The 20,671-nt window shown below is 34.3% G+C and overlaps 6 protein-coding genes and 1 pseudogene across 6 annotated transcripts; 4 read left to right on the forward strand and 3 right to left on the reverse strand.

Annotated features, from left to right (window-relative positions):
* Positions 1–1,681: 1,681 nt before the first annotated feature.
* On the forward strand, positions 1,682–3,125 carry LOC103494759 (uncharacterized). Its single transcript, XM_008456102.3, has 3 exons — positions 1,682–2,205; positions 2,313–2,548; positions 2,638–3,125. Exons 1-3 carry the CDS (start codon positions 1,735–1,737, stop codon positions 2,885–2,887), a joined length of 957 nt encoding a protein of 318 aa, XP_008454324.2. The 5' UTR covers positions 1,682–1,734; the 3' UTR covers positions 2,888–3,125.
* Positions 3,126–4,927: 1,802 nt separating this feature from the next.
* LOC103494760 (uncharacterized) lies at positions 4,928–6,412 on the forward strand (annotated as a pseudogene).
* A 126-nt stretch (positions 6,413–6,538) lies between these two features.
* Positions 6,539–8,814, forward strand: LOC103494761 (uncharacterized). The gene is made up of 3 exons (XM_008456105.3): positions 6,539–7,887; positions 8,035–8,270; positions 8,360–8,814. The coding sequence occupies exons 1-3, from the start codon at positions 7,423–7,425 to the stop codon at positions 8,604–8,606; spliced, it is 948 nt and encodes a 315-aa protein (XP_008454327.1). The 5' UTR covers positions 6,539–7,422; the 3' UTR covers positions 8,607–8,814.
* Positions 8,815–10,107: 1,293 nt separating this feature from the next.
* On the reverse strand, positions 10,108–10,867 carry LOC103494762 (indole-3-acetic acid-induced protein ARG2-like). Its single transcript, XM_017045969.2, has 2 exons — positions 10,669–10,867; positions 10,108–10,539 (listed from the first exon to the last, which is right to left on the reverse strand). Exons 1-2 carry the CDS (start codon positions 10,743–10,745, stop codon positions 10,272–10,274), a joined length of 345 nt encoding a protein of 114 aa, XP_016901458.1. The 5' UTR covers positions 10,746–10,867; the 3' UTR covers positions 10,108–10,271.
* Positions 10,868–12,168: 1,301 nt separating this feature from the next.
* LOC103494763 (protein SENESCENCE-ASSOCIATED GENE 21, mitochondrial-like) lies at positions 12,169–12,895 on the reverse strand. The gene is made up of 2 exons (XM_008456107.3): positions 12,744–12,895; positions 12,169–12,638 (listed from the first exon to the last, which is right to left on the reverse strand). Exons 1-2 carry the CDS (start codon positions 12,794–12,796, stop codon positions 12,425–12,427), a joined length of 267 nt encoding a protein of 88 aa, XP_008454329.2. The 5' UTR covers positions 12,797–12,895; the 3' UTR covers positions 12,169–12,424.
* Positions 12,896–14,084: 1,189 nt separating this feature from the next.
* LOC103494765 (U1 small nuclear ribonucleoprotein A) lies at positions 14,085–17,347 on the forward strand. Its single transcript, XM_008456109.2, has 5 exons — positions 14,085–14,317; positions 14,409–14,581; positions 15,363–15,456; positions 15,827–15,912; positions 16,704–17,347. The coding sequence occupies exons 1-5, from the start codon at positions 14,230–14,232 to the stop codon at positions 16,989–16,991; spliced, it is 729 nt and encodes a 242-aa protein (XP_008454331.1). The 5' UTR covers positions 14,085–14,229; the 3' UTR covers positions 16,992–17,347.
* Positions 17,348–17,863: 516 nt separating this feature from the next.
* Positions 17,864–19,763, reverse strand: LOC103494764 (uncharacterized). The gene is made up of 3 exons (XM_008456108.3): positions 19,114–19,763; positions 18,346–18,584; positions 17,864–18,248 (listed from the first exon to the last, which is right to left on the reverse strand). The coding sequence occupies exons 1-3, from the start codon at positions 19,576–19,578 to the stop codon at positions 18,002–18,004; spliced, it is 951 nt and encodes a 316-aa protein (XP_008454330.2). The 5' UTR covers positions 19,579–19,763; the 3' UTR covers positions 17,864–18,001.
* Positions 19,764–20,671: the final 908 nt, after the last annotated feature.

The following is a 20,671-nucleotide window of genomic DNA, read 5'->3' on the forward strand; positions in this document are numbered from 1 at the left end:
TTATATCTTCACCCGGCTTCTAACTTGTCTTTCAGGGTTTTGATGTGAACTGAACATCCTCTCTTATCTTATCTCGCTCAACTTACTTTGGGATTGTTTCTTAATTTGATGTTCTTATTTAGTGTTTTACATATCTCATACCTGTAATAGCTAGGTATAACAGAGCATTAGATCAGGCAAAACAGTGCTAAAAAAGGAACCAAAATGGAGCTCAATTATTGTAGTACATGTTATATGTATTCTGCCTCTCTATTGTAACCAATGAACAAACTCAGTTTTTGCTTCTCTTCTCTTCTCTTCTCTTCCCTTCCCTTGACTCGTGTGATCAGAAGGTTGTTAAGACATAATTTTCTTGTTGTGCATCAATAAATGCTTTGTAATCTCCCTCTATTATTGTGTGCTCTCTTTCGTGGTTGATTTTCTCTCTATAACAAACTTGCCTAACATTTTCATAAGCGTAGGTCTCTATTATTGATCATCTTCTTCTTTGATTTTATGTATTTAAGACTTTGAACTTCTTCTGTTAATTATAATTAAGCTTTCAATCAATAATATATTGTTAATTAAAAAACCAAACTATAATATTATATTGTATAATTTCCTTACAGTCCAAACCTATATACCTCTTCTCTTCTTTTATCCTAATTAAGTACCATTTTTTCTAAAGAAAAAAGAAGCACACCATCTAAGAAGCCAGCAAGATCAGTTGACTAAACCCATCTAACCTTATCCCACAAAATCTTGCATTGGCAATATTAAAATTAATAAATAAGAAACTTACAAGGAAGAAATAGCATCTAACGTAATTCTTTTTATTATATTTTAGGTCGTTTAATTCTCTCCTTTGTAGGAGGGAAATATTTATAATCCTTCCTCAATAATTTCATTCAAAAAAAAAATGTCAAATTAAAAGACTTGTCAATAAAATAAAATAAAATATGTATTAAATAAAGTTTTTAAAATAATTATGTATTCAATAATCTTAACTTATTATTATATTAAAATAATTAAACAAAGATTTTACATTATTCACATTTTACTTAATTAGAATGGAATTCTAAGGTCGGTGGTAACCTTTTTAATTTTTTGTTTTTGTTTTTTTTAACATCTTTAAAAAAATAGTTTTAAAGAACAAATGAGTTACATATCAAATGAATCTTTCTTTAATAAGAAGGTTATTTGAGTTATTAAATTTACGATCGAATCTTACCCTAACGAACAACACTTTAAATTTGAAAGTTATATTAATGTATTTAGTCTTTTTTCAAAAAGATGTTCATATATGAATTATTTATACAAGTGGTTCATATTGTGCACTAAATTCACATCTCTTCTTCAACTTAATTACATTCCTAAGCAAGAATTACTCAGTAAACATAAATATATTGATTAATCAACCTAAGAAGCAAAGAATATAATCCATCCAGATTTTGTTTTTCCTTTTGATCAACACACAGTCAATTCCAATTATGAACTCGGAAGAAAATTTTAGCTTTAACGTCGGTTGGAAAAAAAATAGAAACATGAATAACACAATAATTCAAATCGAGAAAGAAAGAAAAATCGGATCTTTCTGCTATTCAAGATGTCATTATGACATTAGCTTGACATGACAAAAGCTTCCAAAGAAATCAACATATGAACAGTTCCAACGATTTCAATTCACAATTCTCTTCAAATTCATTTCTATTTAAACAAACCCACCACTTCAACCAATCCCCAGACATCCGATCAATGGAAACCATCCAGCACACCAACGTTCAAACCAACGGCGTAAACCTCCACGTGGCCACCGCCGGCCCAGTAACCGGCCCGCCCGTCCTCCTCCTCCACGGCTTCCCAGAGCTATGGTACTCCTGGCGCTCCCAGATCCTTTTCCTCTCCTCCGCCGGCTATCGCGTCATCGCACCGGACCTCCGCGGGTACGGTGACTCCGACGCGCCACCGTCGTCCGACAGCTACACCGCCCTACACATCGTGGGGGATGTGGTGGGACTACTCGATGAGTTTGGGATAGATAAGGTGTTGTTAGTGGGCCATGATTGGGGTGCCTTAATTGCATGGTACTGTTGTTTATTCAGGCCAGATCGGATCAAAGCGTCCGTAATCTTGAGCGTCCAATTTTTCCCTAGAAATCCAAAAATGTCATTTATTGAAGGCTTCAAGGCTGTTCTTGGTGACCAGTTTTATATGGTCCGATTTCAGGTCATTTTCTTACTCTGTCCTACAAACTTTGAATCAATTAGATTTTCAAAAACGTGGTTATCTTGAATGATGTGTGTGTGTGTGTGTGTTGAAACTAAAATCAACAGGAACCGGGAAAGGCAGAGAAGGAGTTTGCATCGGTGGATATAAGAGAGTTTTTCAAAAACGTGATGTCAAATAGGGACCCATCGGCTCCATATTTGCCTGGCGAAGTGAAATTTGAAGGTGTCCCACCCCCGTCTCTAGCACCGTGGCTCACTCCCAAAGATATTGACTATTATGCTCAAAAGTTCTCACATTCTGGCTTCACCGGCGGTCTCAACTATTACCGAGCTTTTGACCGGTAACAATCCTTCTGCATTATTTTCTTATAGTCTCGGACTGTGGGGATGATGAATGAATAAATGTGTTGTTTTGAGTTTGAAATAACAGGACTTGGGAGCTGACAGCGCCATGGACAAAGGCAGAAATAAAGGTACCAGTGAAGTTCATCGTGGGGGATTTGGATCTGACTTACCATTTTCCAGGAGCTCAAGACTACATCAACGGCGACGCCTTCGAAAAGGATGTACCTGGTTTGGAAGAAGTGATCGTTATAGGAGACGCTTCTCATTTCATCAACCAAGAAAGGCCTGTTGAAATCAACTCCCACATTCATGATTTCTTCAGAAACTTCTGTTGATTCTCATCTTTTCTCCGTTTCCTTCCCTTTTCAACTTCTATATATGTGTTTTTATATATATAAGCTAATAAGTTGTCGTGTGGGATTGATTTGCGTGTCTTCCCTTTACCCTTTTTTTTTTTTCATTTGTGTATGTGTATAGAATAATAAGGATTTTAACAAGTCCAAGTGTGTGTATATATATATATACACACACACATATGCTTCGGTTTGCTTTTTAATGATATTTTTCTTTTCCGTCTGATTGATTTCTTGAACAAATGTTCTTCCATTAATAAAACTCCCTACAAATTACATCATTACATATTCTTAGGAATGCTCGACCTTATAAAAATCCCTTTATGTATTTAAAAAAGTCAAATGATTAATTTTAAAATGGGTACACATTTAAAAGTTTATTTGACTCATATTTTGTAATTTTTGAAAACTCATTTGAAAAAAGAACGAAGTCGATCTAAAGTTTAAACACAATAATGTAACATGTTGGACTAACAAACGAATAATTATTATCAAACAATATAACAAAAGATAGAGATTAGTAACCTAAGTTGGTGCAATATCATCTAAATCTAGATGGTTGTGAGTTTGATGGAAAGAGAATTTTATTACATAAAGAGTTTAGCAATAAAAGCAAAATATTTATTTGATAAATTTTCTCTTAACTGGCTTACATATAACTTATTAAACTAAAGATCATGTCAATAATAAAGCTCCTCACATAAGCTTCTTATATAAGATCCCTTTTGTGAGTAGGTTCTCAAGTGCGATCTTCACTCACCATCATGATTAAGCTTAGTATGAGATCCTTGCAGTGAAATCGAGCTTAGATTCCCCCTAAGTATGAAATAAACTATTTTTATTCACAATGACACATTACAACATAATGATTACAGTCCAATGTCCTAGTCTAGAAGATCATAAATTCACAACACTTTCAACAATAAGGTACACAAACAAATTAAAAATAGTGGATCCAGGTATTTTACTGTGAAAAAACTTTCAAACCCTTAACACTTACACATCTTTAGACTCTTCAAAATAAAGAGATCATCCTTGCAAAAATAAGTAAGACCACAAACATATATGACTAGGTTTCAAAAGATCTTCATAGAAGGAAAAAAATAATCTCTATAAAAAAAAGGCAAGAAGATGGTACATAAAAGAAGTTTGTGGAAATCCTCCAAAGTCCAGTTTTTATGGTGGTTGCAATCATATCTTACAATCGTTGGACTGACAATGATGCAGAAGTTTCCTTCGTCACAGTGTTCTCTATGCCATTGGCCATCGACTAAGCAGTTTTCAATCAGATAATTGATGGGTTATTTTTCTCTTCTTTCTGGGACTAAAAGTATATTTTAGTAACCTCCTCTAATATATTTGTGACACAATAGACACATGCAGTTATTGAAACTTTTATGATGTGAAATGGTGATTGATATTTTCAAAGGATTCAAATACTTGACGTAACGTTGGTGGTCAATAATGTTGGCAATTTTTGTTTTTAATTTCATGCCTTCTGCAGTACACAGTTGGCAGTTCTACAATTTTGGCTTTTCTAATAATGACCTTATAATGTACAATACAATATTCTACCGCTCTTCCACCCGTTCATTGTTGGTACAAAATATCGGCTAATTCTCGATATCTTTAATTTATTTCCAAACAATCTCTTTTAATCCTTCCCAATATATAATTAGTAAATAGTAAATTAAATATAATTAGTTCAATATATAGATCTTTTTATGACTAACAATGATGAAAAGAACATTTTGAAAGGTCCAAAGTATCATACTAAGTAAAAACAAAACTTGTGCGTACTACAATCAAGCAATTAAAGTTAATACCTGTAAACTAGTTAGGTCCATTCTTGGAAGCATCTTACCAAGGTATAAAGAAAAGATAAACTTATAGATAGATGAATTTAGTATAGACCCGAAAGGTAAAGACCCAGACCTTTATAATGTACGGAGCCTTGAGATAAAAGAGGGTATAAAGATATAAAAGAGTTAGAAAAGAACATATAGGAAAAACAGAGTAAGAATGGAAAAGATAGAGCACACAACAATTCCCACCAATGGCATTAACATGCACGTTGCATCGATCGGCTCCGGCCCGGCGGTACTCTTCCTTCATGGTTTTCCACAGCTCTGGTACTCCTGGCGTCACCAGCTCCTCTTCCTCGCCTCCAAAGACTTCCGAGCCCCTAGCCCCTGATCTCCGCGGATTCGGCGACACCGACGCACCACCGTCTCCTTCCTCCTACACCTTCCTCCACTTCATCGGCGACCTCATCGGCCTCCTCGATCATCTCGGACTCGAAAAAGTCTTCTTAGTCGGCCACGATTGGGGTGCCATGATCGCCTGGTACTTCTGCTTGTTCAGGCCAGACCGAGTGAAGGCTTTAGTGAATTTGAGCGTTTATTATATAAAACGCCATCCATCCATCAGTTTCGTTGACGGATTTCGAGCTGTGGCCGGCGATAATTTCTACATCTGTCAATTTCAGGTCAGAAAAATTTTATTTATTGTGTAATGGATATTGAGTTATAATAGGTTTGGATTTGAATGGATATGTTTGAAATTGAATCGGTGGTCGGGGAGTAGGAAGCTGGAGTTGCGGAAGCGGATTTTGGACGTGTTGATACAGCGACAATGATGAAGAAATTCATGGGAATGAGAGATCCTGAGGCGCCATTAATTTTTACAAAAGAGAAGGGGTTTAGTTCAATGGAAACTCCAGATCCATTGCCTTGTTGGTTAACAGAGGAGGATATTGATTTCTTCGCTACCAAATTCTCCAAAACAGGTTTCACTGGAGGATTCAATTATTATCGAGCACTTAACCTGTAAGAATTATTGGGAAAAAAAGCCATACTGCTTGAATCTAACAAGTTTTACCAATCAATCATATTGTATATATTATATCTGTGGGGGGTGAAGGTCATGGGAACTGACGGCAGCATGGAATGGATCAAAGATAGAAGTTCCGGTGAAATTCATAGTGGGGGATCTTGATTTGGTGTATCATTTTCCGGGTGCCAAACAATACATACACGGCGGAGAGTTCAAGAAAGACGTCCCGTTTCTTGAAGAAGTGGTGGTCATAAAAGATGCAGCTCATTTCATCCACCAAGAAAAACCCCATCAAATCAACTCTCTCATTTATCACTTCATCAACAAGTTCTCAACATCAACTTCTCCTGCTTAAAAATATTTCTACTTTTACTAAATCTCCAATTTGGTCGGATTAATAATATCCTTTACCCTCTTAATATCCACTAGTTTTTAAATATAATATCTTTATATGCATCTCCGGTTTATCTTTCAAACTACGAAGACAGGGCGAGTGGTTGAAGGGAGCTGAGAGGGTGGTTGAAGATAGAGATGGAGGTGAGAGGGGAGAGAGAGAGAGAGAGAGAGGTTGAAGAGAGTGTGGATCCAATATTGCTTGAAGAGATGAGTCAAAATGTATTTAATTAATTTTCCACAAATACATAGACCATTAATTAGTCCAATTACATTTAATTTTGATTTTTTTATTTATTTATTTTTGGAAAGGGATTTCTCATTTTTCTAACATAGATATATAGAATCAAACCTCATAATTAGATGTTTGAAAATCAACCATAAAAAACATTGAAAAATGGTCTTGAAAATGACCATTGATGATTTATGGCAAAATTAAAAGGTAGAATGGTGTAAAAACATCTTTCAAACATTCTTGATCCTTTTTCGGTATAGTATAGATTAGCTTGAATCACACCATTTTTTTTTCGCAATTATTTCTATTTTCTTGATTATTTTTTTCTTGGCTGCATATGTAGTTAATTAATGCTATATTTTTCATCCTACCATGTTAAAACATGCATGTCAAATCTATATTGCATTTGTTGTAAGTTGGAAATTAAAGACATCATATGTTTATGCAATAAATGCAGAGAAAACTTATTTATACAATTATTGTATTGTATTAATACCAATAAATTTTAGTTGTGAATTTTCTACCGATCTATCTTCTTCATTTATTTCTTTTCAATTTTTTTTTTATCGAAATATCTTAAGAAAGAAGGAGTCTCATAATTTAAGGAGAGCCTAAAAGTACATTCTTGGCACATTAATATTACAATTTAGAGGGAGTCTAAGTTATCTTAAGAGAGAGTTTCATATCTAAAGTGAGCTAAAAGTGATTAAATAGTTGAGGAGTTACTAATTGTATAACTATAATATATAAACCAACAAATTTTGATTTGATTTTTTAAATCCGAGTAAAAAGGTTAAACAAATAATAATAATAATTAAAAAAAAAAAGTTGACCATTGGACCAAAATAATTAATTAATGACCTACACACATTTTCATTTTAAAATTTGTGAATTAGAAGAGAAAAGAAAGGTAAGCATATGGTTAAAATAATAGGAACGTGGAAGGTGCCAACGTAAGCGATATATATAATTTAACAGGAAGGTTCGTGTTACACCACCGGCGTCGTTAAATTAACCCAACCAAACAACGGATAAACAAAACAAAACCACATCAATGGACAAAATCCAGCACTCAACCATCTCTACCAATGGCATTAACATCCACTTCGCTTCCATTGGCTCAGGTCCCGTCGTCCTATTCCTCCACGGCTTCCCCGAGCTCTGGTACTCATGGCGCCACCAGCTTCTCTTTCTCGCTTCCAAGGGCTTCCGAGCCATTGCTCCTGACCTCCGCGGCTTCGGCGACTCCGATGCCCCGCCCTCTCCCTCCTCCTATACCCCTCACCACATCGTTGGCGACCTTATTGGCCTTCTCGATCATCTCGGAATCGATCAAGTTTTTTTGGTTGGCCACGATTGGGGCGCTATGATGGCCTGGTACTTTTGCCTTTTCAGGCCAGATCGAGTCAAGGCTTTAGTCAACTTGAGTGTTCATTACACTCCTCGTAATCCCGCGGGCTCGCCTCTTGCCGTTACCCGACGGTACCTGGGCGATGATTTCTACATTTGTAAATTTCAGGTGAATGCGGTTGACTCTTTGACTTCCTCTGTAATCTCTGAAATTGAGTGGCTTAGGTCGCATTGGGTCAACTGACGAATCGCCAATTTAAAAGATGAAATTGAATGAGTTTTATCGCATTAAATGAACTGATGAATTGCGGAACAGGAACCTGGAGTAGCGGAAGCCGATTTTGGATCTGTAGATACGGCTACGATGATGAAGAAATTCCTGACGATGAGAGATCCACGCCCTGCGATTATACCTAACGGATTCAAAACACTGCTGGAGACTCCAGAAATCTTACCTTCGTGGTTAACAGAGGAAGATATTGAGTATTTCGCCTCCAAATTCTCCAAAACTGGCTTCACCGGCGGATTCAACTACTATCGTGCCCTTGACATGTAAGGATTCACAAATTCGAATTCTATGCTATGTTATGGATGATTTAGAAACCGATTTTACGTGTGTTTATTGATTGATTATATTGCAGAACTTGGGAGCTCACCGGGCCATGGAGCAGAGCACAGATCAAAGTTCCGACGAAATTTATAGTGGGGGATTTGGATTTGGTGTACAATTTTCCAGGTGCAAAGGAGTATATCCACGGCGGCGGATTCAAGAAGGACGTACCGCTTCTGGAAGATGTGGTGGTGATAGAAGGAGCAGCTCACTTCATTAACCAAGAAAAACCCGATGAAATAAGTTCTCTCATCTATGATTTCATCACCAAATTCTGAATTTGTCAGTATTCCTCAGCTTATCCTTTCCATTATCGTTTCATGTTATTAGATCTTCTTCTTCTTCTTTTCCAATTTCAGCCAGTTTGTGGGTAGTTTGGCGAAGGGAAATGTAATAAATGAATCACAATCGTCAGAAAAGTGGGTTATTTAGTTTGATGTTTACTGAACATAATCCAATAATATTATGAACATAATGGAAAGATGATTTCGTTGGTGGGTTTAGGCCTCATTGGCCTCCAAATTCAATCAAATTATGATTGGATTAAATAACTGACAAAATTTTTCCATCTTTGTTTAAAAAAGGGAAGTAAAACTAAGGGAAATAGACAATATCCAAAACAAAATTTTCATATACAGAAGTTTAATTATCCAACCCAAAAGAAAAACGACAGTGATACGGTTCGAAATTAAAGATCTTTACAATTTAACTTTTTTAGAATCACAAAGTACGAAAGCTCGAAAGTCATTTCCATTCCATTTCACCCAACAGCATTGCCACCCCATGTTGGGTCGATCCTAGTGGCTCTCCTTCATTGGTCAGTATGGTATCAGATGAAAATTTTCGCACTTTTTTTTATGAGATGTTCATCTTGTGTTCACCATGGCTAACGACGATGTTGATCATCCGCTTCAATTACCTTAAACCCTAATGTTTCTGCGAATCCTTCTTTGAATCCGATGCATCCTACTGTGAATTCTTCTTCTTCAGTCAAATTCGTGCTCGATACTATTGATGAAACCTGAAGCAGCTGAACCTAAAACTATTAATCTTGTTTTTTCACTTTCTTCTTTGACTACTAAGCAATGTCAAGGATTGTTGAGTTAAGGTTGAATCCAAACCGTCTACCAGTACTTCAAATGTTTCGAAGTATCTCTTCTTCCTGCCACTTCTGAACTTAAATCAAGCGTTGAGTTTTTAGATGCAGGAGCCCTGCTTTATAGCTTCAAATGTTTAAGTATTTGTCTTGTTCTTGCCACAAGATAACATACAGTTCTTATAGTCCTCTATCCTATGTTCTATTTTTAACAAAAAGTTCTTTTATTAATATATTATGTATAAAATCATCTAGATTTTGAAAATACAATTGTTTTGAAAAAAGTCATTTAATTAGGCGTATGAATATGATATATATATTTTTCCATATTTGTCTTCTCTCGTATTTATATTTTGTTTTCAAAATCATCTTAATTTTTTTGGGAGGGCGATATAACCATTTTGCCATTTATGTGTTATGTAGACAAATAAATTTACAAACTTTAGTTAGAGTGGTTTTTGTCATTTATCTAACTATTTTTTATTTATTTATTAAATTGTTGTTAACTATTACTATTGTATTATCATTCGTAGTTTTTCTATGCGAAAGAAGGCGAAAATCAATCAATTAATTGAAGGGTAAAATGTTTGGAGTATCGAAAAATTCACGTGTAAGTTGAAGTTGAAAAAGAAAATAGAGAAATTTGTTTAAAATGAAGATAATTAATATGTGCTAGATCAATATTGATATATAAAGATAAATGAGGGTATGATATTTCAAATTAATTGATATAGAATTGAAAAAGATATCCATATCTAAATCCTTTACGATCAAATCTCAAGCTATGGCTCTCTTCATCAATGGCGCATCCAAAACTTTGTTTCTCTCTTATTCGTATTCCTTTCGTTCAATTAATTGTATTTCTTCTCGCCTTCAATAGCTTATCACGAAGATCCACGGGGTCCATCTCATCCACGTAGTTCTCCGGTCGATAGTAGCCGGTAACCGGGTCGGGCATCCACGCCGCTGCGGCCTTCTCAGTAGTACTCCTTTCTGATTCTTCTTTCTTCATCACTCCATCGCTTCCTGCCGCCGGAAGTACTCCTCCCCCAGCCGAGGTAGACGTCACTCTTTCTGACGCCGCCATTGCCATTGCTTCCGCCGTATATCCACGCCTGTTCAACCACACACCACGTAAAAAAAAAATACTACTTTTTCGTAAAATTCTAAGCTGTTTCGTTCATCATTCTAATAACCATCAAATGGTAAAAACAAGTATATATATATATATATATATATATTACCTGATGATAGCGTTGAGAAAGCCATCTAAAACGAGACCGGGTACGATCTTGACGGCGGAGGAGAAGCGAGGTGCCATCGTCGTCGATATCACTTTAGTTTATGAGAATTTTGTGTGTTGCTTGTCGAAAAGTTTAAAGGGAGAAAAAGGAAAGGCGTATGTATTGTTTTACGTGTCTTGAGCTCTCTCTCTTTCACAGAATTTGAGTGAGAAAATATGGAAATACCCAGCGAGTATTTATATGAAGAGAAATATAAAACCGGAAAGAATTTGGAAATAGGAAAAGTTATATGGAAATTTGGATTTAAGTTAAAGTTAAGAAAATATTCCTAAATATACGATTCTTTCTATATTATATTCCTTTTCCTAATCTGTTTCTTCTTCCGTTTCAATTTTAATATTTAAGGATTCATATTGTTTTTATTTATTTTATTTACGTCAAAAAATATTATTCGATGATTCAAAGTTTTCGTATAAATTTATATAAAGTTAGTTCTGTTAAACCCAAAGCAACTCCAACATACGATTTTCTTTTACCTATTTAATACATATTTATACTTCTGTTAATTATTTGTTATCAAATAATTAAAATAAATACTTTTTTACATTATAAATTAAAAAGAATTCCGTGTTTTAAATCACAACAATGAGTCTCTATTAAATTAATAATATGTTATATTTGTAAATAAGAAGGTTGAAATGACTTAATTACTTTTACGATTAAAATTATACATTTCATTAAAATACATGAATTAGTTAAAATTGAATAAATTCTAAATCGTATAAACCAAAAAAAAAATTGTATATAACATAAATTGATACTCGGTAATTTAGATATTATATTTCAATACATTTAAAATTATATTTTTGCTAATAATAAATTACGAATATAGTTTTTAAAATATTAATTATACACAATAAATAAGGAGAAACTTTGGTGATTAGCGAAACAAAAAAATTTGAAATTATTTATAAAGTGTTACAAAATGTATCTATTTTTTTTATTTTGTGATTTTTTAAATATTTTGTAAATAATTTCAATTTTTTTTAAAAAAAAATGTATCAAATAAATATTTAAATTATAGTTTTAAGAGATGTAACGAATATGTACATTTTAAATTTTTTTTAAAATTTATTATTTTATTAGAGAATTAATTTTATGTCAATCAACTCTCAATTTTAAAATTTTTAACCTATTTATACATTGATTTTAATATTTTTAATTAAATATAACAAAATGACTAAAATATTTACGAAACCTAACAAAATTTCTATCACCAATAGAAAATGAATCTTATATTCATATTATGTAAATATTTTCTGTCGACATTCTTTTATCTTTTATAATATTTTTTTTATCATTTTTATTAGATATAAAATTAAAATTTAAAAAATTTGTTAGATACAAAATAAGAACATTAGTGTTATGGTATATAAATAAAAATTTATAAGCTAAATTATAAACTTTATACAAAATTAATGCTCTATGTGACATGAAATCTTGGATCCACAACTATATATGTAAAAATTTTATTGAACTAATAGTAATAATTGTAACAGCACAGCAGACACTTCCAAAGATGGTAAGAAAAATATTTTGGTTGATCCTGGAGTAATACTACCTATCTGCTTGTGTACCTCACCAATTTGTGTTGTGGCATGTAATTCTCCCAACAATATTATCCAATCCTAATTCCTCTCACGCTAAACCTCTCGATTCTACGTTCTTAATTAGCTTTACAGATTGATTAAATAAATTACTTTGTTGTTGGGTTTAGGAGCATTGCCCGGAGATCGGCAGCGTCCATCTCCGCCCCACAGTTCTCCGGTCTATAATAACCGGTAACGGGGTCTGGAACCCACGACACTGCCATCTTCTCTCTACCAATTCTTAAAGATTCTTCCTTCTTCTTCATAATGCTGCTAATTCTAGCCGCAACTCCTTCTGCAGACGCCGTCGCGTATCCCCGCCTGTAGGATCACACATGATCAATAATTAATTTTTCTAAATTTATAATTTAACTAAGTAGAAGGAAGTGGAAAGAAAAGGGGGAGAGAGAGATTATTTGAACAAACCTGAAGAGAGTGGAGAGGGTACTGAGGGTGGAGAAAGATGAAGGCAAAGGCATGGTTGATTAATTTGAAATGAATGTTTTGGGTTTAGAAAGAAAAAAAGGGAGTTGTGGGTGTTTTTGTGTGTGTCGCAATTTGAGTGTGAGAAATGGAAAGACAGTTCGTTTTCTTTTATAATGCAAGAATTTTGAAGATGGTGGAAGTGACCAGGAAAGTGAAAATATATATAGTCAAACCGAGTGGGTTTAGGACTCCAAATATAGAAGAAGCTTTGATGCCACGTGTTTGTCATTCACTTTATCAACTTCCTTCTACCTTTCTCTTCATTCATTTTTCTAAATTCCTTCCTCACCATATTATTTTGTTTTTAGTTTTCAAAATTTAAGTTTTACTTCTCTAAACTCCAAAACCCACTTTCATAATACGTTGGTAGTGATCATTAATACTTCAGAAATTGAGTCCAAACATTAGATACTTATACTTATCATAATCGTAGAAATTAAACCTTAGATCATAAAGATCGTTTATACAATTAAGTAATTTTAAAGGTCTAATTTTGACTAAATTTGATATCAAAGATAATTTGAAACAAAGATTATTTTAAGAGTGTAATATCTATCTATTAATTACAATACGTCATAGATACGTATTAAAGAAAAGTGGTGAGCAGTGGGTCGTATGTGGCGTAAGAAGTTGAAGAAATAGTCAAACTGAGAATCAAACTTTTCCTTGGCCATTCCACAATTCAAATACGAACACCCAACTTGTTATTCTTTCACTTTCTCTCTTGCACCCTCCTCGAAACTACTTTCTCATGGAAGAAAGTTCAAACATTTAAATCCACTTGTGCTGATACCTCATTTGACATAGTGTAGGTTGAAAATCAATTGTTTTCTTTGTTTAAATTCCTCCACCTCGAAAATTTTTATATTTCTATTTTCTTTAGTATTTTGGCCCAAAAAAAAAAATTACGAAGTATATGTCAAGAATAATGCAAAGTTATTTAATTTAGATTATAATAACTTTTATTTTGAGTGTAGACTATTTTTAATTTGGATAAATATAGTAAAGATGATAACAAGAAAGAAAAAACGACGATGAATAAAAATTATTGAGCATCGTAACAACTAAATATAGATGTGTATATAAAACAAAGAAGGGAGAGTATATAAACTTCATATAAATGATACTAAAATTAAAATTTGGAGTATGCATTATATTGTATATTTGAAATAAGCTAAAAATAAGAGTTTTGCTGTAGGCCCAAAAAGGAAGCCCAATAAGGGAAAGCCCAAAATCACTAGCAGGCTACTGCTTCTTCTTCTTCATCCGAAGTTAGGGCTTTCTTTTTCAGTCACTGCCTGACCGGCCAGACCTCTTGCGAGCGGAGTGGCATTGCATGTATCGAACCCAGACCTCGTTCCTTTCCTTTCGACCTTCTCCGCTTCTCCATTAGAGCATTTCTATTCCGCTGACAAAGGTGAAAGAAATGGCGGAGGTCACCACCACTGGCAACGAAGTTCCTCCCAACATGACCATATACATTAACAATCTCAACGAGAAAATCAAGCTGGAAGGTATTATTGAGTGCAGCGGGATGTGGAAACTTCTTTAATGCTCTGAATTATGTTATGATTATTTTATTTTTTTTCCTCCTTGGTGGAGCAGAGCTGAAGAAGTCGCTGAACGCGGTGTTCTCGCAGTTCGGGAAGATTTTGGAAGTGTTAGCTTTCAAGACCTTGAAGCACAAGGGACAGGCTTGGGTTGTGTTCGAAGAAGTATCTTCTGCGACTAATGCGCTTAGACAGATGCAGGGTTTTCCTTTCTATGATAAGCCTATGGTAATGTTCTTGCTTTTTCTTTTTCTTTTTTTTTTTCAATTTCGAGATTTTTAATTTATTTTTGTTAAATTCAGGGTGAAGATGAAGGGCTAGACTTAAACCTTACTGAGCACTTATGCTAATTAAAGCGATAGTGATGAATTAGAAAGTGCCGATATATTCTTCTGAGCAACGAATAGGAATTTTCTTTAGATTATGTTTCATCTTATCTTAAACAGTTGAGATTTACTTACAAGTGGCTGTTAAATAATCTGGGTCATTGCCTAACTGATGTTCTGGTCTACATATACATTGGATTTTCATAGCCGATATTATTCCGGAGAGGTTAAAGAACAACTATTGTTTGAATGATCAACCATGTAATAGAATATGCCCTAAGCAGTTGATCTTGAAGTGTATACTTCTTAAATGTATCACATTGCAGGCGTTTGAATTTATTTCACCTAAGCTTTATGACATTGGTTCTTAACAGTTTGACGCACATCAAGGCGTTGTCAAACATGGCTTCTGCAAATCTTTTGAAAATTCTATATCTGTTTAGCATTTATTGTTTGTAGATCTGGTGGCTAATTTACGTATTTTCTTTGTGTTTATGAAAATGATTAGTCGGCTTCGTATATTTTGCCATGGTATAAAGTACAGATGGCTTTTTATATTATTTATTGCTCTGTTCTATCATTCAACTTTTGTTAGCTGGACAAAGTTTTTTTGTGGGAGTATGGTGCAATATGAAGCTATGGTGCAATATGAAGCTAAGTGATGTTGTTTTGCAATCTTGTAGAGAATACAATATGCGAAGACAAAATCAGATATAATTGCAAAGTCTGACGGTACATTTGTTCCTCGGGAGAAACGAAAGAGGCACGAGGAAAAGGGTATAGTTTGTCTTTCTTTTTTATTTGACAGTTCAAATTTGAATATGTTTGAACAGTTCGGTACATGAAGATTTGTATCAGCATTTCGTCTGATAAAACTTGATAGGATTTCCCTTATATTATTATAAGGGTATATTAGGCAATAGCTAGGAGAGTTTATTATGAAGTATGGTTATAACTGAAGGTTAAGGGAACGAGAAAGGCAAGTAACGTTTTAGTAACCGGTTTAGGGTCAGAGAGTTATCAAGAGAGGGAGGGACCAACTTCCAAGTACCTTGAACACTTATTTTTATTTTGTCATTTTGTTCTCTTACCTTATTATTTATGTAACATATTTGATCAAGATTTATTCATTCTCTTGATGTGGCAGGGAGGAAGAAGAAAGAGCAGCATGATGCGAATCAAGCTGGGATGGGTCTGAATCCTGCTTTTGCTGGAGCTTATGGTGCAACAGCGGTAAGTATCTCTATTTAATTCCTAAGCATTAGTCTTTGGAATATTCCATGATTTGCATTCCATTGCATAGTGGTCTTCCATAATATTTCCATCTCTAACTTCAGATTTGAGACTTAGATTGATTCTCCAACGAAGTCACTTAAGATGTTATTTTTTTCTCTGTGGTTAAAAAGTGTATTCTAAGTGCTTCATTGACTTGATTGTAATTCTAAAGTATAAGATCATAAAGAACAAGAGTAGTGGAAGGTAAAGAGACAGAACTTCACTTCTTGAGGCCAATTTTGCTTATTAAGAATGATGCTCACATCATTTCTCATTTCTCACTCTTTTCACTAATTTGTATGGTACTCTGTGAAATAGAAAGCACATCATTCTTTAACTCCTTCCCACGTAGTGAATCTATTGTCAATTTCAGTAATTCTTTTGAATTTTATCTGCCTTTTTAGTTTCTTGCGCTGAGAGAAGCATATGTATATAAAAAACGTATATTGGGGTTTATTTGCATTTATTACTTTGGTCATTTCATATATCATGGATTCATGATATCATGATTGTTAAAGAACCCTTTGCCATGGTTCAACACTTTAATTTCTGGGACTTGGTGGGTGGTGTCTGCATGAGTGGATGTACTCTTGTATGCCTTTTATCTATTGACTGAGCATTTTAAGGCGGCACATCTTTGTTGACTTTCATCATTTGAATAATTTGTGTACCGAATTATGTTTATTAATTGGAAAGTATTTATTGCTGACGGACACTCTCCTTTCCCTTCCCTCTTCTGAATGGTGCAGCACTCTCAAGTACCTTATTCAGGTGGAGTTATGGTGCCGGAGGCACCTGCCCCACCCAATAGCATTTTGTTTGTACAAAATCTTCCACACGAGACAACTCCAATGATGCTACAAATGCTTTTCTGTCAATATCCTGGTTTCAAGGAGGTTCGAATGGTTGAAGCAAAGCCAGGTATTGCATTTGTAGAATACGGTGATGAGGTACAATCAACAGTCGCCATGCAAGCACTACAAGGTTTCAAGATGAACCCACAAAATTCGATGTTGATAACCTATGCGAAGAAATAGGATAGTGAAACTTGGCCGAAAGCCACCTGCTATATTATTCAATGCTTAGTACAGGAGATTGTTTGTAGAATACTGTCATCTCGTACTTGCTGGAAATTCTACCCCACCGCGACCTAATTAATACAATCAGATCAGTTGTCTTAAGCAGGAATAGAAGAAATCTTCAGATCCCGGTTACCATAATTATCATTGAACTCATAGTAAAGTTTGATTTTCATCATCCCATTTTGTTCTCATTTTTATAGTAGTGTATTTCCTTCTAATTGTGCTGTAAAATAGACTAAAAGCTTTCATAACTGAGCTATCGAAGAGGTAATGATGTTGAGACCTAATTTAATAGACTTTATTTTAGTGAACAGCGAAGTTCTACTTCTTCAGGACACAGCAATTCCAAAATGCAAGCAAAATGAGATCATGCTGAAGCATTGAAAGTGATATCCCAGTAAGTGCAGCTTAATTCTTGAATTACATTGTCTTATATCTCCATTACTTGTACTGACATAGCGAATTCGAGTCTAATTGATATTGTAGGCTATATTTTCACTATATTATATCCGAGACCGGGAACTGGTTGGAGGAAAAAAGTTTTTATGAATATAAATAGTTAGACTTTGTCTCTTTATGTTTGGATTAAGGAGTTCGTTTATCTTAAAATTTTAATTTCATTTTGAATAGGAATTTCTCATTTTACGTGGATTATGAACACAAATATATTGACAAAATATGACCAAATAAGAAAATTGGGAGAAAAAGTAAGGAAAGAAAACCTCTATAAATTTATAGAGAATCGCCTCTAATTAAGTTGCATAAAAGCAATATTGAGCTTGATAAAAATAAAACCTTGCAGTTCTCATCTACCCCAAGAACAACAATTTGAATTTCAATGAAAATGATTTTTTATTTCCTGATCTTTATTATTCAAAGTCTTTGGAAAAAGTAAGGACAAGTGGAGAACTCAAACTGCTGCAAGAAATTCGAAGTCCCAATAAACACAATTGGGTGGAAGTTGATCAGAATTTCTTGATAAAGTCATGGATGTGAGCACTGATTTCATGTGGCCTTTCTTGGTTGATGAAGTGGGCAGTATCTTCCATTACAACTACTTCCTCCAAAAATGGCACGTCCGTCTTGAATCCTCCATTGTGGATATATTCTTTGGCTCCCGGAAAATGGTAGGTCAGATCCAAATCCCCGACGATGAACTTAACCGGCACTTGGACTTGTGCTTTATTCCACGATGCACTCAGCTCCCAAGTTCTGTACCAAACAATAGAGTTTGTCTTAAATCACTGATTGATCTAAAAAGCATAAGTCTACTAAAATGGATAGATGAGAAGATGTAAATAGGGCGTACAAGTCGAGAGCTCGATAGTAGTTAAATCCTCCGGTGAAGCCAGTGCGGTTAAATTTGGTTGCAAAATAGTTGATATCTTCTTGTGAGAGCCAAGAAGGAAGGTTTTGTGGGGATGGGATAGAACGAATTCCAAACTCTTTAGACAATATTGGAGGATCCGGAGATCTTCCACAAAGAAATTTTTTGAATAACTCAGCTGTGTCAATGGACCCAAAATCCTTTTCAGCCTCTCCAGGAACCTGTTACAAATTATTAATCTATACCCTTTACTTTGTTTTCTTTTGTTTTAAAGAAATATTTGGTGTAATCAAAATTTAGGATATGAGAGTTATACTAAATCGACACAATCATATTTAATATGAATCAAATAAAAAAAAAAAAAAAGAAGAAGAAGATTATTACGAGTGATTGTAATCTTTTTCGTATAATGAACCTTTTCTGCTCCATGGTCTTTTTCTCTAGCTTGAAGTTTCATCAGGTTAATTTCTCTATAATTATTCTAACGTTCCTATGCTAGAGTTGGTTGTTTCCCACCGAGATATTATAAACAAAGTTCAATTATTAGATTAGGTTAACTCAAAAGGATTGATTAGAAATAAAATTATTTCTTTTAGAAAAAAGAACACTTAAATTTAAAATAAACACAGTAGTGTGTTCTAGTGTTTGGTTAAAATTGAGAATGTAATATAAGCAACATAAAGAATTATAAGGAGACAGAAAGAAGAGAAATTTGGAAGAAACAGAAATGTAGTTTGAAATAGAAATGACCTGAAACCTACAAATGTAGAAGTCATCACCAAAGGCAATTCTAAAACCTTGAACAAAAGAAATGGTTGGATTTCTTCGAAGGAAATGGACGCTGAGGTTCACCAATGCCTTGACTCTATCAGGCCTAAACAAGCAAAGATACCAAGCAATGATGGCCCCCCAATCATGGCCTACAACAAACACCTTCTCAATCCCAAGCTCATCCAAAGCCCCAACCAAATCTCCCACAATATGGAAGGGAGTGTAGACTGTATGTGATTCAGGGGCGTCGGTGTCGCCAAAGCCCCGAAGGTCGGGGGCAATGGCTCGATATCCAACCGAAGAAAGGTAGAGAAGCTGGTGGCGCCATGAGTACCAAAGCTCGGGGAAGCCGTGGAGAAGAAGAACGACTGGGCCAGTGCCTATGGAGGCGATGTGCATGTTGATGCCATTAGTGTTTATGGTGGTGTGTTCAATGGCCTCCATCAACTCGTCTTGCAATTGGGAATGTGAAAGGCTTGGCCGGCATGGATTTGAATGTGAATAAATATCATATCAAAAAATTGTAGTATGTGTTTGTTTATGTGTATATGTCTTAATCTGTATTGCAGGCGCAATGTGAAGACAGATGATGAACAAAAAGAGTTGTTCCCACGGTTGCTTTTGGTTGGTTTATTCCTTTTGTTTTTGTGGTCACTTTAAAAGGCCTTATCGATAGATAAATGTTAGATATTCAACAACTTAGTAATGTGTGTATGGAGATTTAACCCAATCAACATCCTCACTTATCTCAAAACAAAACAAGTGGAAAACTTATTATAAAATAATAAAGAACAATAATGGACAAAAAAAAAAAAACGATTATAATATTACAAAACAATAATTATATAAACTTTTTTTAATACAAAAAGTCGTGAGGAATTTGAATTATGAATCTTTTGATCTTCAAGAGAGAATTTAGTGGAACCTGAACCGCTCCGAAGGAGTCTGAAATCCATATTCACCTGTGGTCTTAATATTCATAATCCACTTCGGACCTGTGGAATTAACAAGTCCAAGGAATCTAGTGGAACCGCCATAAAAGATAGGGGGACCGGGAACATGAAAGTGAAAGTGGAATTTAGAAGAGGCTCAAATCTATGGTTTTGGTCTATAGGTTCAAAGAATTTGAGAACATCCATAAATCAAGCCTAGGAAAGAGAAAGTTTCTTTTGGTTACCTAGGATAAAAACTTTTTTTTTTCTAATTTGAAACATGTTTATAAATAAATTGATAGTTTATTGATAATTAATATTCTATGAATAACTATAATTAGAACCATCATGGATTAGACTATTGGTAAAAAGTAAGACATAGTCTAAATAACTAAAAGGTCGTGGGTTCAACCTTTAGTTGACACTAACCTAAGAATTAATTTCTTACAAGTTTCCTTAAACACCAGCCGACAATTCAAGGATATAGAAAAAAGAAAAGTAACTATAGTAGTTTACGATCATTTAAGTTATAATTCAATTTATAAATTTACCATAAAACACATTTAGAAAACATGAAATATAACCCTAATTTCATTAAAATTCCT

The sequence above is a fragment of the Cucumis melo genome, chromosome 7 (genome assembly GCF_025177605.1).
Source record: "Cucumis melo cultivar AY chromosome 7, USDA_Cmelo_AY_1.0, whole genome shotgun sequence".
Classification (NCBI taxonomy): domain Eukaryota; kingdom Viridiplantae; phylum Streptophyta; class Magnoliopsida; order Cucurbitales; family Cucurbitaceae; genus Cucumis; species Cucumis melo.

Bases quoted from the DNA above. Each gene is read 5' to 3' on its own strand.
- LOC103494759 (XM_008456102.3), top strand. From the start codon at position 1,735: ATGGAAACCATCCAGCACACCAACGTTCAAACCAACGGCGTAAACCTC. The intron at 2,206-2,312 runs GTCATTTTCTTA...TAAAATCAACAG, and splicing joins TTTATATGGTCCGATTTCAG to GAACCGGGAAAGGCAGAGAA. The intron at 2,549-2,637 runs GTAACAATCCTT...TTGAAATAACAG, and splicing joins TATTACCGAGCTTTTGACCG to GACTTGGGAGCTGACAGCGC.
- LOC103494764 (XM_008456108.3), bottom strand. From the start codon at position 19,578: ATGGAGGCCATTGAACACACCACCATAAACACTAATGGCATCAACATG. The intron at 18,585-19,113 runs GTCATTTCTATT...AATTTGTAACAG, and splicing joins TCTACATTTGTAGGTTTCAG to GTTCCTGGAGAGGCTGAAAA. The intron at 18,249-18,345 runs GTACGCCCTATT...TGTTTGGTACAG, and splicing joins TACTATCGAGCTCTCGACTT to AACTTGGGAGCTGAGTGCAT.
- LOC103494761 (XM_008456105.3), top strand. From the start codon at position 7,423: ATGGACAAAATCCAGCACTCAACCATCTCTACCAATGGCATTAACATC. The intron at 7,888-8,034 runs GTGAATGCGGTT...ATTGCGGAACAG, and splicing joins TCTACATTTGTAAATTTCAG to GAACCTGGAGTAGCGGAAGC. The intron at 8,271-8,359 runs GTAAGGATTCAC...ATTATATTGCAG, and splicing joins TACTATCGTGCCCTTGACAT to AACTTGGGAGCTCACCGGGC.
- LOC103494762 (XM_017045969.2), bottom strand. From the start codon at position 10,745: ATGGCACCTCGCTTCTCCTCCGCCGTCAAGATCGTACCCGGTCTCGTT. The intron at 10,540-10,668 runs GTAATATATATA...GTGGTTGAACAG, and splicing joins TTTCTCAACGCTATCATCAG to GCGTGGATATACGGCGGAAG.
- LOC103494765 (XM_008456109.2), top strand. From the start codon at position 14,230: ATGGCGGAGGTCACCACCACTGGCAACGAAGTTCCTCCCAACATGACC. The intron at 14,582-15,362 runs GTAATGTTCTTG...GCAATCTTGTAG, and splicing joins CTTTCTATGATAAGCCTATG to AGAATACAATATGCGAAGAC. The intron at 15,457-15,826 runs GTATAGTTTGTC...TTGATGTGGCAG, and splicing joins AAAGAGGCACGAGGAAAAGG to GGAGGAAGAAGAAAGAGCAG.
- LOC103494763 (XM_008456107.3), bottom strand. From the start codon at position 12,796: ATGCCTTTGCCTTCATCTTTCTCCACCCTCAGTACCCTCTCCACTCTC. The intron at 12,639-12,743 runs GTTTGTTCAAAT...GTGATCCTACAG, and splicing joins ACCCTCTCCACTCTCTTCAG to GCGGGGATACGCGACGGCGT.